Source organism: Adiantum capillus-veneris, chromosome 30 (genome assembly GCF_014529385.1).
Source record: "Adiantum capillus-veneris isolate H3 chromosome 30, ASM1452938v2, whole genome shotgun sequence".
NCBI lineage: Eukaryota > Viridiplantae > Streptophyta > Polypodiopsida > Polypodiales > Pteridaceae > Adiantum > Adiantum capillus-veneris.
In genome coordinates, this window is record NC_140960.1 from 22557546 (window position 1) to 22577768 (window position 20223).

The 20223-nt window shown below is 44.4% G+C and overlaps 1 protein-coding gene across 14 annotated transcripts in view; it reads left to right on the forward strand.

The window, feature by feature from the left end:
• LOC147417656 (uncharacterized) overlaps positions 1–20223 on the forward strand; it is a 52149-nt gene that overhangs the window by 24057 nt on the left and 7869 nt on the right. For 5 of the 14 annotated variants that reach the window (XM_086506980.1, XM_086506977.1, XM_086506973.1 and 2 more), the window contains exons 4-5: positions 12024–12100; positions 19369–19460. Coding sequence is in view for 10 of the 14 variants with exons in the window: in XM_086506977.1 (XP_086363103.1) it covers positions 19433–19460 (28 nt within the window). In the remaining 4 variants the exon portion in view is untranslated. Of the gene's footprint in view, positions 1–12004; positions 12101–18469; positions 18579–19341; positions 19461–20223 lie in introns of all 14 variants that reach the window. The other 9 variants (XM_086506979.1, XM_086506986.1, XM_086506974.1 and 6 more) reach the window with 6 other exon arrangements.

Here is a 20223-nt window from a genome sequence, read left to right on the forward strand (position 1 = left end):
ACTTGCCGACTGGTGGATGGCCATCACCGTTATAGGAGTATTGTTTGTCCAAGCCATAGTTACATGGAATAGCGAGACGGGGTCGGGAACGGGGAGGGACAGGACGACAAAAGTTAGGGAATGAGGACAGGGGTCGGAACGGCAAAAAAGAACGATTTTTTTTGGCATTTTTTGACCTACACACATGTCACACACATAGAGCATCACTTTGACCACAAATTTACACTAAATAGACCAAAGAGCATGAGTCATATAGACGCGAATGTGCTAATAAAACATCGATGGATACAAAAAGAAAAGTGCATGCTATAAGGGCTCAAAAAGAACAAGCCTCAAGGATAACAAAAAGTACAAAGGGCTAGGTAGAGGAGTAGACTCTAGACTCTAGAGTGATCAATGATCATTAAACTCCGGAAGTGCTCGCCTGCTGAATCTCCACATCATCGTCGTAGTTGAGGTCGTCAGCGACATATGAGGCCTCGCGAGGCTCGCACTGAGGCTCGTAGTCCTCCTCTAGCTCCTCCAAAAGTGTCTCGGCCATAGATGGATTCTCTTGTGCCATCTCCCACTCAGTGAAGGGCTCTGCCTTGTGTGTGACGCTCTTGAAAAGCATGCGTAGGTTAGCGCTCACAAACACCAAATCATTGGCCCTCTGGGCAATTCCTCTTCTTAGAGGCAATGTGACTGTAAACACTCCATAGTTGCTCCAAGCAACTAGTGGTACATGCTTGGCTAAGGACACTAACAGCCAAGCGTTGCAAATGTGGGTCATTTCCTCCATAGTCCTCCCACCACAAAACCGAGCCAATCTTGCTGCGATCATCTTGTGCATCTACAAATCCATAAGAGCCCTTCTTTTGCCTGTAGTTGAGTAGCTCATCTCTAACCTTGCGCCTAATGTCACTGCTAGGCTAAAGGCGCTCCAATGCAAGCCGCCATCCTTTGCTCACCTCCTTGTCGGTCTCTTGACGCCTTCCCTGAAACTCGGGGTCAAGCACATAAGCTGCGGCATGAGGTGGAGAGTAGTATCCATTCCACGTGGACTCACACAAGCCACGAATCTCCGCATACTAAATAGGGTCAGGCACAAGCTTCTCAAGTGTCTCTATCATCCGATCCATGGCTTCGTAGACTTTGCCGATGCCTGGCTGCAAGCTATCCACAACTCGAAGTAGGTATAGAATAGGCTTAACCATGGCGTGAAGAGTCTTCACCTCCTCCCACCAAGCGGCCTCGTCGGCCCATTCTCGGCATTTCAACCTTGTTGCTGATGTAGACTCTGGCATGGCATGGAACTCATCACTGAGAAAGAGGCCCCTTAAGGCTCAGCCACATGTAGACAAGCGGCCTAGCATAAGCCAATTGAATGCAAATCTTGTCTCTGAATATTGAGCAAGGACAAGTGGCTCCTCTTTGAGAACTCGTGGCGCACTTTTTGATGGTTAAGCACAAACGACACAATTTGATTGGCGTCACTAATGATGGGTGAAATCCATGACAAGCTCCCTATCTCCTTGAGGAGGTTGTTGAGGCAATGCGCCATGCAAAATGTGACATGGATAGTGGGATACATGCCCTCAATGATAGCCCCGGATCCCCTATTTGACACCTCTCCATCTGCAACAATAGAAAGGACATTCTCCTGGTCGATGATCTCTATGGTGCTTGTCCACTCCAAAACAAGCATCTCCGCGGCCTTGCCACTGTCGGATGCATCATGTGAGTCCACATAGTACATCCCCCCCCCGAGAGTAGGCCACCACTCCGTGGATGGACCGCTTGCGGGTGTCGCTCCATCCATCTACAAGGAGAGAGACGCCATTGGTCTACCACAAATCCTTTGTTGCTTGGGCCGCGGGCAAGCTTCTCTTTGTCAAGGAGGGTGGTGCGAAGCCTCTCCAATGAAGGTGGCACATAAGAGGGGCCATATTCCCCTATTTTTGTAACCATGGTTTGAAAGTATGGAGACCTATCCACACAAAATAGAGCATGTCGTGTTAGTATGGAGAGTCGAGACCCCATAATGAAATACAAAATGGGAGATTGCAATGTGCATATGCGATTATTCACAATGGAAACTCACTGCGAAGCATGGAAGGCAATGTGGTCGTGGAAGAAGAATTGGGCAACCGACCTATCCACCTCTTCCTTCAATTTAGGATTCCAATATTCATTGAGGGTGCTTTGGCAATGCGTAATGGAAGCCCCCGATGTGGATGCATTTTTCTTGAACGCTTGAGAGGTGGAGCCAAGGTTGGCTTGCCTTTGCTCTTGCGGTGTCGCTGTGGCGGAGGGATCAACAGCAACAAAACGGCCCCTCTTGGCTGCTTCTGCGACCTCATACACCGCGAGCTTCTCAAGAAGCTCCAACCTCTTCTCGGGAGATACTCAAGGGCAAAACTTCACCTCATGACCGGGTTCGTGAAGAAGATGGGCTCGCATTTTGTTTGCACCACCCGTTCTCTTGTACGGGCATAACTTGCATGTCCATGGTCGTGCACCGCCACCTTGACCATGCGCGATAGAGTGGACTTCATCCCACCATGACCATGTTTGCACGGCGGGCCTCCTTTGAGAAGAGCCGGCTTGAGAAGTGGAGTTAGCTTGAGATGACATGATGGTGGAGAGAGGGTAGAGGAGAGCTTGTGTGGAGAGAGAGTAGAGGAGAGCCTGAAAGTTGAGAGGGTAGACGAGGGAGAGAGTGGGTAGAGAGGAGACTCAAGGGTAGAGGAGGGAGAGAGTGCCAAGGGAGAGAGTGCCAAGTGGGTAGAGAGGAGACTCAACGATAGAGGTTTGAGCCTTGAGGAGAGGGTAGACCGTAGAGGCGAAGCGCCGAAGGTAGAGAGGAGAGGCTTGAGCAATGAAAACTTGAGCCTTGAGGACCGTTGAGGTGGAGAGCTTGAGACATATGTCAAAGTGACTGACCCAAAGGGTGGCTTTTATAGCCACCGGGTTGCTTCAAACTTTCAACATCTAAAAAAAGAGTCGTTGGGCTGCCAATTGGCCATTGCATGCGTTTCCGCTTGGATTCTCCCCTCTCGTCCGTTCCGTGCCGTCCCAGCCCGTCCTTGTCTCGGTTTCGGCCATCCCCCGCCCCTAGGCCCCGTCCCCTCTATCCCACTATGGTCCAAGCAAGTATCAATCATGCAAGAGCTTATGGACCTTGTAGCGGTCGGTTACAAATTGACGAAAGGAAAGTTGGAGCTTACTACAGAAGCAACTCCGGCCAATTATCAGACTCTCGGCAACAAGGAACAAATCCTCGGGAGTCTCATGAAACTCATCCTCAAAGACCTCGTTTGACACGTCGTCAACAAGAAACCGTGTTACAAGAAGGCCGATGCTTCGAATGTTTTCAAATAGGGCATATGTTCAATACATTTCCTCAAAGAGCCTTGACTTTTCAAAGAAACCTTCCGCTCCGATAGCAGAAAGCTCCCTCAAGCACATGGACTTGGATTATGATTTACAAGGACTTAAAATTGAAACCAAGTTAGCTACAAGAGAGAATCACAAGGTGGTCCCACTAATTGGGGCTCTTCTAGTGACTATATAGGGATATCATGAAAAAGCCGATTTCCACATCATTAAGCTAGGCAATTGCGATGTTCTTTTGGGCATGCCTTGGCACGGCAAGAATGACGAGATCGAGAAGCGTACCATTACCCTGATGCAGAAGGACAAGCCAACCGTCTTCAAAGTTCGGTTGTCCTAACAAAACCATTTTCTTCTTGTTTCGTATTTAGATACTTTTGAACTTTGTCTAAGAAAAAAGTGCTTGCAATTTGTTTGAAATGAATGGTATCTATTTTAAACTTGTCTTGGTGCTGATTTGAATTGTTTGACTCTGGTCTTAATACTGGTTTCAATGCTTGGTGATTTAATCCTGGTGGAGTAGTGAGAAATGTTGTTTCGGTATTGTCTGAAATTTGGAACGACGTAGACGGGATGTTTGAGGAGCGTTTCGTTGTATGTTTGAAAACCTCAGAACGATGTAGACGGGGGATGTGTGGGGAGCGTTTTGTTGTACGTTGGAAAACCTCTGAATGACGCAGATGGGATGTCTGGGGAGCGTTTAGTTGTATGCTATCACAATCTGGACACGTGGCTGCCCCTGGTACACACACGTGGCTAGCTGGCTGCGTTTCCGCTGACGTGGCAGGCTGACATGGCACTGCTGTGTTCGGACACTCTGCAGGGCATCTGGACTGAGGCAGCGCTAAGCGTACGGCAGAAAGGGGCAGCAGCGTGGGAATAGGCAGCCACGTGGCAGGGCTGTACGGCCAGCTTTAGGCTACGCAAAGGCTATGCTGAAGATTTTGGGGACCTGCTTTATTTTTTTATGTAAGGCAGAGAGAGAATTTTTAATTTAAGTTTTTTAAGGCTTTTAAAACTACTCAAGCTTTTGAGTTTACCAGCTTTTGGGCTTTGCTTTTAGCATCCCTTGTAATCTCTTTAAATATGAGGGTAGGCCACTCACAACTCAGAGCATCTGGACGCAGAGTCTGAGTGTGAGCGCCTGCCCGCACTCTTGTACTTTGAACACATACTAATACATAAAGAAATACCGAAAGGGGCGCCAGTCTTTGGGGCCAATATCTCTAGGCACGGAACTCCACCGGCGGGCTAGTGTCGAATCAATTGTGAACTGTGAACTGTTTTGAAGTATTTATTTGTGCTGTCGCGGTAGATTCTCGACTTCGAGTGTCCAAGTCTGTTACATATGGTTGCTCAATTCAATTGTTTTGAAGTACTAAAATTTGTCTCATTTGTTCTTTTCCGTTGGCACCTGGTGCCCTCCTGTTATTATAGGGGTTGGGGCCAGTGCTCTCTTGGGGTGGAACTCCGCCACTCCCCATCTCGTGTGTCGTGCACTCTCTCTCAGTTCAATTGTTTTGAAGTACTAAAAGTCAAGCAGACAATTCCCGCCCATAAGGGCATGCGAATGTCGCCCTTAAAAAAAAAAAAAAAAACAAACGAACAAAGATATTTTTGGTGGACAGGTGATGAGGAGCGAGATAAAAAAGGCAGTGCTGGTGGTTTTTGCAGAGGTGGTGAGCAGGAAATTGCCGACATGCAACGAACAAAAGAGGCAGCACGTTCATCTTTTGAGAGGGAGCAGCGTGCGAGCAGTTCTTGGCTGAGAGTGACGTGCAGCAGGACAGAGATCAGCACGCGACAGTTCTTGGCTGAGAACGATGTTCAGTAAGCGGGCGGCATGAAGCTATTGAGATACATACAATGAGCAGCGTGATAACCAGGAGAAGGCAGTCAGCGCAGAGGTTTTTGTGGACGTGTCGGCTGCTATAGAGCTCGGATGGAGGGGCAACAAAGACAAGATGTCGTCAAGAGGTCTCTGCCCAGTTTTTCAGGCCACTCCCACATATCCAGAGGGTGATTCCCACCCTGATCATCGACTCCAAAAACAAACAAAAAGAAAATTTCGTAAAAATAAACCTTTGAAGGAGTTCTTTTTTTGAAGTAGATATATGTGAGGAAGTGCCGCTTCGCTCCTTTTTGGCCTCGGAAGGGAGTTTTTTATCACACAAGGAGAGAAAGGCAGAGTTTGGAGAGAACGAACTGTAAGAGTTTTTTTTCCCTTTGTTGTGTACTCAGTAGAGCAAGATCAGCAAGGGAGAAGAGGATATAGCAATGTTTTGCAAGTTTGATGGTTGCTTTACGGAGAAGAGCACTGAAGGGAGAATTAAGAGCAATAGCAGAAATCAGTAGAAGTAAAGAAAGAGCAGAAGAAAGGTGCTTTACGAGCAACTGTCAGAGGTCCTTTTGAGTTTAAAGACAACAAAGCAAGGAAGGCGACAGTTTCCAAGAACTGCAGAAATGGAGTGTGTTCGTGACGGTGGTCTAGAAGAGCAAGGAAAGGGAACTGAAGTGGCTAGAACCAAGGGGAAGAGCAAGGAGCGGGAGAAAGGAAGTTTACGCCCTCACCCGCACTCCCTTTAGTCAACTGCTTTGGTGTTCGTACTTCCGCTCACGATCTCGACGGTCCACGGAATTAAGAGCACACGGTGTCATTTGCAGTCAGTTTTTGTATCTATATTCCGAATTCATTAAGTTGTATCAGCTTGAGTTTCCAGGTAACTTTTGAATCATTTTCGTTGTGTGTCTTCCTCTCACCTTTTTCCACAGCGAGCAGCCCGGTGCTGACCCGGCTCACCTCCCGAACGCATATTCGATTACACTTCTTTTAAGAGGGGGTATGTCACAAGTTAGTGACATGACAAGAAACAAGGGATTAGGATTTTTAATCTCAAACCTCTACCAACTCTGGACTCACCGGCCAAGAGGCCTAAACCCTACAAAGAAGGATGCCTTATTCTGCTAAGATGGCACCTGGAGGCTGAGCCCAAAACATGGAAAGGTCTACTGACGTGGCACTTGTACGAATATGCTGTACAACGCGGAACTGGCATTTGGCGCTAGCCTTTGGGAGCAGAGATTTTCATGTATTGTGCTTTCAGGCCAAGGGCTTTGAATACGGCCTTGGGGGCTCACTCTGGCATTCCAGTTCGTGGAAGCGGAGGATGAATCCCCCGGCTATTGTACCTTTTGTGAAGCAAAAAGAAAGATATACTAGAAGGGGCGCCGAACTTTGGGGCCAGTGCATCTGGAAGCGGAACCCCTCCGCTTTGTGTCGACTCTACCCCCTCTCTCTCTCTCTCTCTCTCTATCGCCCAAGTGTGGTAGATTGGTTATGCCATTTCCCTCTTGAATAACACGTCTTGAGTTCAACTCTCCTCATCAAATAGATCTTTAAGGTCTCTTGGGATAGTTTCCTACGACGTTAAAACTCTCCTCTTCTTCTCTCTCTCTCTCTCTCTCTCTCTCTCATGACCTGCGCGAGCTGCTCCTCTGGACAACAATCGTGACTGGCAGCTATAGAGCCTCCCGCCTCTCGAGAGTTTGACAAACACAATGCAAGACAAGCTCGAGAGTTTGACGAACACAACGCAAGACAGCTTGTTCACACAAGATGAGAAGCTTACTCACCTATGTGAACAAACAACAACAGATGTAGGGACATGGGCTAACATTGTCTAGAATGCAAATGGGAATGCGATGGATCACATTGCACATGAGCATCACGTAAAGGCTAATGTGGATGTAAATGAAAAGAATGAACGGGAAAAATGCACCATGAATGTCATGATTCGAGGACTTAGCGAAGAGGACAACGAAACCGTTTTCACTCTAAATGCAAGCATATCAGACTTCTTTACTGAACACTTTGGTATGCAAGATGTAGTGGTATACGGTGCACACCGCGTAGGGAAGAAGAAGGAAGGTGATCGCACAGTGGTATGTACCATGCTAGACGCACATAAAAGACAAGATTCTATCTGCAAAACAGTAAATACCACATCAAAGAAGACTTCACACCGGCTCAACAAGAAATACGACGTGCATATGAGGAGCGCAAGAAGGATACGGCCGGCACTACTACGTAGGGATACGCGACCCATGGGACCAAGCGAATACACATCACTAGTTGGAATTGCCGTGGTTTCCCATGGAAAAAAGGGGAAGGCCTCGTGGAAGTATTACCGCAAGCGGACATCCTCTTCTTACTAGAAACATGGGAACATGATGCACGCCGTATACCATGCATTGAAGGGTATGTGACACATTCTCTATGGCAGCCCAGTATGAGAATACGAGGGTAAGGAGGGATAGCACTTATGTACAAGGAAGAACTACGCGACATCATTGATGTATGTAAAGTGGATACACATAAAAGGTACATTTGGGCAAAGGTGCACAATCAAGCCAAGCCTATATACATTGCCGGATGCTATATTCCACACAGAGAGTCCACTTTTTATGACAGCCATGGTTTGGACAAAACGGATCCTTTCCATGACCTATGTATGGACATAGACATGTATGCAAAATGTGGCAATGTTATGGTCATGGGAGACATGAATGCAAGGATTGCTCACACTCAAACAGAGATATGGGATCATGGGCTACAATCATTTGACAAAGATGGACACATAGCCTTAGACCCCGCATGGGATAGAAGATACAGGGATGAAACAGTCAATGCCCAAGGACTTACCATGCTTAGTATGATGCACTCTATGAACATGCTAGTTTTAAATGGCACTCGTCGTTTTGAGGGTACAAGGCATTTTACATGCTATACATCTAACAAAGGGGCTAGCACCATTGACTATGCATTGGTAGCGCCTGATGCCTTGGACATAATAGACACATTCGAGATTGGGAGTATATCCCCCAACTCATATTATATACCCATACATCTACCCATTCGAGATTGGGAGTATATCCCCCAACTCATATTATATACCCATATATCCCCCAACTCAATGGAGACACGGTCGCAAAAGAAACGCACACCTATACTCGAATGCTTGACACCCTGCTTGAATGTCGAGACATCACATATGACATAGAAACAGGCTGGAAGATCTTTCGGGATGCATTATGTGAAGCAACAGAAATCACAATGACCAAATCAAGAGGTAAGGGACACATTAAAGAACTTCCACACAACATTTGGCTCGATGACGAATGCAAGGAGGCCAAAAAACGCCTTAAATCAACGAATGTAATGAGTGTGGAATGGGTAGAAGCAACTAAAGCATACACCCTCATGAAGCGGAAAAAAAGACGCCTTTATGAAACACATACGGAACAACAAGATGCATATATGTTCAAAACAAATCCGAAGAGAGCATGGAAAAATATCAAAGGCAAGCGTACGGATGTGATGGGGAATTTCGACCAAGAAGAGCTTCAAATATATGTGGAGTCACTCTACATGAAAGAAAATGCAACCCACATGGGTGAAGTAGAGGGATGCATTTTAGCACAAACCTTTGATGCGGAGATCATTGCAAAAAGTCTCAAAAAGATGGGCAGTGGGAAAGCACCGGATACGCTACAATATGTTCGGAGATGCTTAAATGGGCAGGCGCGACGGCGCAAAAATGGCTACATGTCTTACTCAACCAAGTGGTCGCACATGGTACACCTTGTGATTGGCAAGAAAATTGGATAAAAGCTTTGTACAAAGGTGGGGACAGAAATCAGCCATCAAACTACCGCACGATCATGATTGGGGCATGCATGAACAAATTGCTTGGAAGTATGGTGGAACAGGAAATGAGCAAGTGGGCTGAAAACAACAACAAGCGAGCCATAGGGCAGGCTGGCTTTCAACCTAAGCATAGCACTATTGACCACCTCATTACTCTCAGAGTCATAACAGAGAAATGTAGGCTAAAGGGCCAAACAATGTACTGTTGCTTCGTAGATTTCCAGAAAGCTTTTGACACAATTCCGAGAGCTAATCTATGGGCTCAAATGGAAAGGCTCGGGGTACCTACCTACCTTCGTAGAGCAGTGGCACATATGTACCGCGAGGTTAGATACTCTCGAGAATTCATGAGTAACATGAGGGTTAAACAGGGCTGCCCACTCTCGCCAACACTCTTTGGGCTATGCATAGACCAACTAGAAGAGGTTATAACACAATGCATGAAAGAGGAGGTAGACATGCCACATATTGGAACCATCATCCTCTAACTTCTCATATACGCAGACGATGTCGTCCTACTCTCGCATCATGCAAATACACTACAGAAAATGATGAATGCGTTTTCCGACTTTTGCAAGACTAGTGGACTCGTCGTCAATGTCACAAAAACCGAAGTCATGGTGATCAAGACACATCACACAGGGAATCAGCCCATTATCATGTACAACGGACGCGAACTTGAGGTCGTGGACGGGTTTATATACCTTGGCATTGATATACCTTCCAACCATGCATGGGGGAAGTGCGCACAAAAAAGGATAGATGCGGGGAAGGTGAAATACTACCAATTTGAAAACATGTGCCATCAAAGTATTACGCAAAGATGGGAGCTCAAGTCCATCATTTTTGACACATGTGTTGTGCAAACCGTACTCTACATGGGGATAAAGAACACCACTCCATACTCGGTGCTACTACTAGAAACAGGCAGGAAACCGATCGAAATTTCAGCCCTCCAAAGAGTGTTCAAATATCTTCTCAAGATACAATCTATGCCCACACACCGTCTACCACACATCGCATGGAAAGACGGGTGTCTACTTCAAAAAACATAAAAAAGCAAAATCATTTCATCAAGCTGGGTACAGGATATCAAGAGATGGTTTGCGAAGTGGAAGGTGGACAAATACATAACTCTGCAGATACCCAAGGGGGGAGAAGTTGATGCTTTGCTGAATTTTGATATAGACATCCTTGATGCGCTACATGAGAAGTGGAAATCAGCCAGGCAAAAGTCCAAATTTGTATACTATTGCAGGTATATCAACCCGCAATATTGGGAGAATTACAAGGTCTCACTCCCCCTGGCACAAACCCATATCCGAACACCCATGTCGTGGTGAGCACGGAGAGCCATTACACAAATGTGTACGAGATCGCACATGCTAAGAATTGAAACAGGAGGGTGGCAACACATTGATGAGAAGAAGAGGTTATGCCATAATTGTGATATGGGGAAACCAGAAACCGAAGAACATGTAGCATTAGAATGTCATGCCTACGCGCATATACGAGGGGATTTTGGACCCCTCATACAAGGATGCACCACTTTAGAGGACCTCCTTAGCCGCACGCAACCCTCTCCAACCATTCTAGGCATGTACTTTGCCCGAATACTTGAGCGCCACACGCAACTACTACAAGACACCCATGACACCCCCTCTCTCGCCTAGAGGAGGGGAGACCGCTTGTAACTCTTATGGGTCCCATGGGTCATTTTGGCCCCCCGCGGACGATAATACAACATCATCATCATCTTTTCAAGTTCTGTTGTTGCAGTTTCTCATATGTGTTGCTATTGATTTCTCAGTTAAGAGTGTCCAAGCCTGTTACATCCAGTGGCATAGAAAACGAATAAACGAGCCACCTCATCTAAGAAGCTAATAATTGGGCAAAATGGGCTAAAAATTCATATAGATGTGGGAGCATCACGTTGTTGAGCAATTTGACCATTCTTGATAAGAACATGCTCAGTGATGGAAGGTTCAAGGATGCCAAGAATCATCAAGAGGGAGCAAACAAGGAGTAAGAGAAGGTGCGGCCATTGTAGACATACAATCATGATAGGCTACCTAGGATACCACCATCTGGCGATGACTTATATCCAACAGAGATCTGTATATGTATCTATGTACAAAATTGGGGCGCTCAACCCTCTTTTATGAATCATGAGTTGCTAAAAAGAAACATGCTCAAAACCAAGCAAGTTACAATATTTGCATATTGCTCTGAAAGCATACAGGTTCAAGCAACCCATGTTGTGAAAAGGATCTGCGTTGAGTAGATCCATATGGCTGCCTCATCATCTTCCATATGCTACCATGCCAACATTGCCACATCATCCATCCATACCGCCATGCCAGTGGCATCTGTACAGCTGCCATGTCAGCACTGCTGTACTGCCATTTCAACAAATGGTGACAACCTATCCTCTGTAAAAGTGACCTCCGTAGTAACAGCATCCCTTGCACTTATTGCGGACATCCACATCTGCATCAGTGGTATTTTTCTAGCATACTTCTTTCTTCAAAAGCCACCTCCAAATCTTAAGGAATTAAACTTTTCTTTTCTCTTCACATGTTTGAGCATAGCCAATAAAAAGCATTGCTCTACTTCTAAGCCATGGTCATGTTGCATTGAGTTCAAGGTACTGGATCTTAGGTAGAAACACAGGATTTAAAATGGCTTCAAACCTTCTCTCTGGTTGGAAAGGGAGAATGCTGTTCTCATTGATGATGATGCATAAGATGTTATTCAAGACTGGATTTTCTGTATTGAGTCTTGTTCATGTTGTTCATGCAAAATACACACATGCATGCATGATTACTGATCGGTCCCACATGGTTTGATGCAGTTTGGGAATTTTACTCAACATTTAAACGATGCTGATCATCTATCTTGTTTAGGGTTATTATCTTGCAGATTTGTTGGTATTTTACAGATACCTGGGAGCAATTCTGGATACAGGGGATTTTGGATGTCATAAGCAGCTCTGAGAAGGATAGCAGAAAAGCAAGTGTAAGTAAATGCTAATTGCTCATACATGCACATTAATTTATGTGTAGGCAACTCTGTCCGCTCGTCATCCTTCCCTGTCTATCAGGCCAACCTATGCCTTGCCTAGGGTTTCCAGATTATTGTTGTCATGCTATGGCCATATGTATGCTAAAGGTATGGTATCATAAAAGTAAAGTTTGTCCTATGAAGCATTGCAACATGCTTTCAAAATTATGGTGGAATCTGTTTTTTTCGTTTTTAACCGAAAACGTGCAATAACAGTTCTATGGCTGTACCACTGTTTCATACCATCTAGATTAAAAAATCCTAAAGTAAAGTTACTCAAGGTTCTGAAAAGAGATTGCCTGCAGTCCAGATTTTGACATTTTGCAGAAAAATCATTGAGGACATGTCCTGACTGTTGTTGGTAGAGACACAAGGAACAGCATCAGCTTGAGATTTTATGGTGGAAAACAGTAGAATTTGCTAAACATTGAGAGTTGCATGTGATATCCATTGTAGGCACACCCACATACGGGTGTTTGCCGATGTGTAGAAATCGTAGGAGTGCTTTCAATCTACTTCATACATGATATGGATGACATGTACACTAGCAGAGTAAATGATGGATTTCTACTTATGGATACCTAGGCGCCCATGGATACTCTCACACACAGCTTGCCTCATTGCACCAGATGGCCGTTATACATAGCTTCTACCACCCAGTCCATTTCGGGGAGCCTGCTAGATCTGGAACTATGGCCCAAAGCAGTGGTATGATGATTAGTGTAGAGCTCTATACTCATGCCTCCTCATATGGGGCTTATCATAGAGAGGGAGACCAGCAGAGAGATGAGGAGGCTCATCCTCCGTGAAAAAGCGGGCTTTCACAGAGACACAAGAGATGGAGATGTACCATATCTTTTCGAGCAGACAACGCCCCACTTCATGGCAGAGTGTCAAAGAGCCACACACGTCGACACCCATTGTTGACCAGCATATGTAACTTGCTTGGGCACCCAAGCGAGAAATCAATAGCAACACACAAACAAAAATTGCAACAATTGAACTTGAATAGAGAGAGAGAGAAGAGTCGACACGAAGCGGCCAAGTTCCGCTCCTAGATGCACTAACCCCAAAGACTGGTGCCCCTTTTGGTACTTCTTTGTTCATTGATCGCAAAAGTACAATGGCCAAGGATCCTCTCTCTCCGCAGTGCTCCCAAGCTAATCTACCAGAGAAGGGGACCCCCCCGCATTGCTTATAAAGGTTCTTACAAGCCCTTGATTGAGCACCAAAAGCTTTGCTTTTTGTCTTCCCAAAGTAGAGCCCCAAAAGCCTTGCGCAAAGTTCTCCTGTTCTTGGTTGTACGGACTGCCACGTGACAGCCCGTAATTTTGGGCACGATTGTGAAAATTACCACCAAGTCATGCTTATGCAATTTTGTGTAGCCTTGGTGTATTAGGTATTTGCCTAAGCTTCAAGTGGCTAGGAGGTCCTAATAGTGCCACATCATCACACTTGTGATATAACCCCCTCTTGAGAAAAGAGTAATTGCCCTTGAGTACGCCTGCAAAACAGGCAAAGGATAGAAAACTAGGTCAGTAAACACTGACCCTATGTACCCATGCACTAGACAACACACATCCAGGACTTGCACAAAGACTACAATCACTAAATAGTCACATCATTATCCCCGTCGAGACCTCAGATGAGAATCATGATCATTGTAACCTTTTTTTGCAGAAAAAAGATCCTTCCATTAGTTAAGGAAATTGCCAATGGGTTACAACCGTCCTTGCTAGAGAGGGCTACATCAAAATATAGGGAGACTCTTCCATGAAAAGGTAAGATATGTACAATGATGGCTAAATCAGGATATGGGAGGAGGAAACAACCACACTGGTGAACGGTACTGCCATCTAGGTGTGGCATGACCATGGTGAAGAAGGGCCTTGGTTGCCAAAGTCCCACGAAGGCCTCACGGTGCTTCCGCATGGGGTGAAAGCTTCCTGGAAGTCTCTCAAATCAGCCCTTGAGTGTACAAATCAGCTCCATCCAAATGTCACGTACAATCTCCGCCGGCGGATGGGTTGAGCCTTGAAGATGCGGAAGCAGTGGGCTCTCCAGATGATCCAGTGTCAGGTTGCAGATGAGCTCCCAGCAACACTCTATCTTTGCTCCACTCTTGAGGAACAAACTCTGTGGCGGGCTGGAGTGTAGGCCGGCCCTCTTGTATCACAATCATCCTGCTGACTAAAGCCATCTCAAGCGTGTTAGGGTGTGTGACATATTCTGCACCCCTTATGGTGCCCTTCCCTAATTAGTTATGCATGCCTAGACATCGTAGATGATGCCCATCCATACATGCATGACCCATAGAGGTTTCTAGACCCAATACACTTGCATATAAGTCCATTTGGAGGGTCAAAACAACCCCTAAAAAGGTGCATACGAGTTTTGCCCATGATCCTCTCCATTTGGGTTGATTTGAAGAATCTCTTAACACCTCATAGATGATGTAAGCAAGATACATCCTCCCACTCCTATAAAAGAAGCCCTATTCACACACTTTGAACCCATCTGTATGAGCCGCACTTGAGCCACATTTGTATCCACCATTTACATTTAGTTTGATTAATCTACTTTATGTTCTGCTACTTGCATTAGTGTTATTCTCCCTCTCCCTAAGCACTTGTGATTAACACACTTAACTACACTATGAACGACTCACTTCCGTTTTCGCCATAGCCAATTCCTTTCATGTGGTATTAGAGCCGATGGTTCACACCTAGGCCTATTAATCCCTATTGCATCAGTGTTCTAAGTTAATAATAATCCTACTTTCTAATCACCACTTGAGCATGAGCATGCTCCACTACCCTTTGGTGAGGAGAAGGTTACATTTAGTGTTGATTTTTGCATAATTTTCATCTTCAATTAGCCTTTGCATTTACTGCTGTTTTGCATAATTTTGATCTTCAATTAGTTCTTTTTAGCTCATAATCTGTGTGCATCACTTGTGTGTGGAGGAAGCGCTCATCAAGAGCTTTCCATTGAGCTCGAGCATGATAGTTTTGGGTGTAATTAAGCTTCACGCTCATGAGGTGGAATTTATTGAGGGTGTTTGACTCGTAAAGGACTCGAGATCAAGGCTACCTATGATTCTTTTGGCGAAATTAGGGGGTGGATTCAATGCTCAACAAAAGATCAAGTAACGCAACGCGACAGTTTTGAGCCCACGCCATCAAAATCCAAGCCTGTGTGCTACTTGCTCATCCGAGGCAGTCACCATCTGCCACTTACACAAGCAAATTTGCCTGCCCCTGAGCTTCACTGCCTATCAAAGGTGACAACCTCCACAATCTGAAGCAATTACCCTTTTGCTCGCTGCTCAACAGCATTTGTTATGTCCCACTTACAAGAGAGGGGATCTAGTCTATGACACCATCGGTATGGGTGCCTAGTGTCCGGACATATGTAGTGTGAACCCAGCCAATGTGGTCAGTCATTTTTATAAAAGGAGGCCAATGCTTCATTTGCAATTATTGACCCCTACTTGTAGAGTGCAAAAGGTTAGCCTGCGAGGCTAGGAGCGAGGAGGGTTACCTCGAGGAGGTGAGGCTGGGTGGTATGGGACGCCCGGTCTTACAAGTGTATGCCTACGTCCTCAGACGTTGGCTCCAACGAGAGGGTGTTGCCAGATGGTGGCTATGGTTAGGTGGTTTGGTCCGACGTGTGTCCATAGGCAATCCGTGTAACCGAGAGATCCTCCCACGTGTTCGTTTCATGGTATATAGCCGGCTTGGCTGCAGGAAGGACCATGTGAACACCTATGGATTGGTTTGAATCGAATAACCTTAATTTTATGTAATTTCCAATGTTAATTGCTGAAATTACTAATTTTTCTTCTTATGATCAATGTGCAGGTGATAATTTATACATTGTTTGCTGATTTTTTAAAAAATCAGAGCATGTATTTATTGATTTTTTCGATTTTCTGTACAAATCAAAGTATTATGCTTGTGATTTACTGATTTTGCAGTTAAACTGTAAAATTTCACTTTTATTTTACTGATTTTTTTTAAAATCAGAGCATTTACAATTTAACTTACTAGTTTTCTTCAATAAAACAGTGCATTCCTCACCTTTTTCACACACACTCTCAAATATATATATATATATATATATATATATATATATATATATATATATATATATATATATATATATATGAGCTACTTCCACTATTTGTTCTTGTCTTGCGAGTTTGGCTCTTTGCTCTTTGATTAACTCCATGGAAGAAAAGTCTTCTCCGAAATTCGCAGCATAGAAAGCTGAAGGAGTAATTCGAAGAAGTCCGAGCGGCTTGCTCCATAAGCATAAGGACAAAGACCTTCTCATAGTCACGAAGACCATTCTGAAGAAAAATGAGAGTTTTAACTTTCTTAAAACATAACATTTTGAAAAATAAGAATGACAAAAAGACACCATCTTATTTATATGCAAGTATATAAAAATCTGGCCGAAAACTTGTGGCCTCAATGACTACAAGGAGTATACTCTTCCCCCTCAAGGCAATTTTTACCAATTCAAGCTATTTTTTCATGATTCTTGCATAAATTGTAACTAATTTTCCTTTCTAAGCGTGATTCTTATTGAAATTAACGATTTCTTTATAGGATTAATGTCCATAAAGAGGCTTTTTCCCTTCCAGGTCAACTCCCTCACTTCATACCAGTTCAAAGTCCTAAAGTGGTTTCCAAATCGATCTACAATTCGATTCTCGTACCCTTTCTGGCGCTCTAGAGTTAAGAGTGTGTTGGACTACATACTGCAGGTGTGGTAGCTTAGTAGTGGCGTAATATACATCTGCAGAGTCCCTAAAGACCTACAAAAAGAGAAACCACCAACAAAATCCTTCCTCAAGGGTATGGATCTCACCAACCACAAATCCACAAAAACCCATCAATTTGTTTCCATAAAAGGTGCCAATCACATGGCATGCTCTCTCAGACGACCCACCTGCATTTGGGTTTTCTTGTCTTCCCATTCAAGCTCCCTATAGGTTAATGCAACCCCGCCGTCCCCCCACCACCCAACCCAAAAGAGGATGGGGGAGAGGAGAGGGGGGAGTCTAAAGGAAATGAGGGTAGGCCCCATTTCCTTTAGACTCCCCCCTCTCCTCTCCCCCTTCCTCTTTTTCCCATTTCTTTCCGTTTTCCTCTTTGCTTCCTAGATCAGCTCCTCAGCAACCCCTCTACACACCCCCCCAAGCTCCTTGCACACCCGCATTTGGCTTTTCTTCTCTTCCCATTCAAGCTCCCTATAGGTAAACGCAACCCCCCCCTGCCCCCCCACAACCCAACCCAAAAGATCTTCTCAGTGAACGCTAAGAAGTGCATTCAAATCTTCACTTTGTGAAAATTAGGGTTTTTGGCTTGCTGAAATTTGGAGTTTGCTTGCAAATCCATGCTCTAAGGTAAAGCTCTTGCTTTAACCTAATGACTTTGCTTGTACCGCTTAGGTATAAAACTAGTTGGAGGTTTGGTATTGCAAACTTGCTTAAGTTCAATAGCCAAATTCAGACTCAGATCTTCCCCTTTGCTAAAGAAAGATGAGAGCTTCCATCTCTTTTCTTGTTTTGTCAACTACATTTTGAAGTTAGGGTTCCTATTTAGATCTTTGTCTATTTGGTTTGCAAGACAAATGTTTGGGCTTCTATGAGATAGTGGCTTTCACACAACTCTCACTCTATTCTTGAAGAGGAGATGTCAATGCGAGGAGCATGTATGTATGTATGTATGTACATATGTATGTATGTACCTACCTACATACATACATACATGCATGCTCCATCTCCTCTGCCTCTCTCTCTCTCTCTCTCTCTCTCTCTCTCTCTCTCTCTCTCTCTCCTTGTTGGATCCGTCACACTCCGCACAAAGAGAGAGGGAAAGAGAGTGAGAGTCTGTGTGTGTGTGTGTGTGTGTGTGTGTGTGTGTGGCTATGTTGCTCCAATAGATCGCCCGTATCGAGCATGGCATGAAGGCCCTCATCCTGTAGCCTGCAGCAGAGCAGTAGTCCTCGATCAGGCACAGAGAGAGAGAGAGAGAGAGAGAGAGAGAGAGAGAGAGAGAGAGTACGTAGCAGATCGGGTGTAGAAAGAGAGTGTGTACATGGTAGAGAGAGAGAGAGAGAGAGAGAGAGAGAGAGAGAGAGAGAGAGAGAGAGAGAGAGAGAGAGAGGGCCCAATGGGCGTGGAATGATGAGAGAGAGAGAGAGAGAGAGTTCAAAAATATATATATAACTAACCATTCAACTTTCACCTTTATTTTGAAAAGAGAATCTTGCCTACTATTGCCCTATTTAACTGACGCTAACGTTTTATAGGGTGCTCCGGGGTCCCGATCCCAAGAAAGCGAGTCCATGACAATTTTCCACGTGCAGGGTTAAAAATAAAGGCGGTCCTCGTTTTTCATTCCGACCTCCGAGGCTATCGGTGTGAATTTTGAAAGCAAGCAGAGCTATAATATATATATATATATATATATTATGATTTATATATTATATCCATCTTTTCTTTTAAATAATGTAATATATATATAAAGCTTAATTATTATATTTATCTTAGCTTTATAATATATATATCTGAGAGAGAGAGAGAGAGAGAGAGTTAATTGGCACTCAGCTTGTTGAAGGAGATATCTAAGAAGGGGTTGCGCTAGTTCTCTCTCTCTCTCTCTCTCTCTCTCCCTCCCTAGTGTCCCCCCTTCTTAGATATCTCCTTCAACAAGTTAAGCGCCAATACTCTCTCTCTCTCTCTCTCTCTCTCTCTCTCTCTCTCTCTCTCTCTCTCATAGAGACATGAACATCTTCAAGAATTCTCTCTCTCTCTCTCTCTCTCTCTCTCTCTCTCTCTCTCATAGAGACATGAAAGGTATTCTTTTTTGGCTATGCATGATTGCAGTTCTTAATTGATGTAATCGAGTTTTAAAAAAATTCTATTTGTGATATATGCATGTGTTTCTTTCCCAATCATTGGGGAAAAGAAAACATCTCTGCATAAACATGAAATAAGATTATGTATTTAAGCAATCTCTCTCTCTCTCTCTCTCTCTCTCTCTCTCTCTCTCTCTCTCATAAAGACATGAAAGGTATTCTTTTTTGGCTATGCATGTGTAGTTCTTAATTGATGTAATCGAGTAAAAGCTTTAAAAGCCTTAAATATGTTTTTATTAAGCAACGCGCGAGTTTTCTCTTAGGCTAAACCAACTCAGACGAACCTGTAGCTTACGCAGACGAGTCACCATCGCCATTGAGTTCTATCAAGGGAAGCCGATATAGCAGATAGCAATGGCTTTTATTCGCCACTTCGCAAGAGGTATGTTGTCTCTCTCTCTCTCTCTCTCTCTGTGAGCTGCGATGGCTTCTTGTAATTTGTAGGGTTTACAAATTTGTTGTGACTGTTTGTAAATTTTGTTTGTACGGTTTAATGGAAAGAGACAAAGATTTTATATAGTGCAGATTTGAAATGGAAAGATAGGGCCACCTAAAGAAACACGTGGGATAGGATTCTTAACCGCCATAGCCAGCTTTGTCTTCAGATTAGACCCTACAAAATACAAAAAATGTCCAAAATTACTTGCTTATGCAAAAATTTTGCATACAAATAAAATTTACAAACAATCACAACAAATTTCTAAACCTTACAAATTACAGGAAGCCATCGCAACTGAGAGAGAGAGAGAGAGAGAGAGAGAGAGAGAGAGAGAGAGAGAGAGAGAGAGAGAGAGAGAGAGAGACAACATACCTCTTGCGAAGTGGCGAAAAAAGCCATTGCTATCTGCTATATCGGCTTCCCTTGATAGAACTCAGTGGCGATGGTGACTCGTCTGCGTAAGCTACATGTTCGTCTGAGTTGGTTTAGCATAAGAGAGAACTCGCGCGTTGCTTAATAAAAACATATTTAAGGCTTTTAAAACTTTTACTCAATTACATCAATCAAGAAATGCACACATGCATAGCCAAAAAAGAATACCTTTCATGTCTCTATGAGAGAGAGAGAGAGAGAGAGAGAGAGAGAGAGAGAGAGAATTCTTGTTTGCTAGCTCACTCAAATAGGACCATATCCAGGATGGATGAGA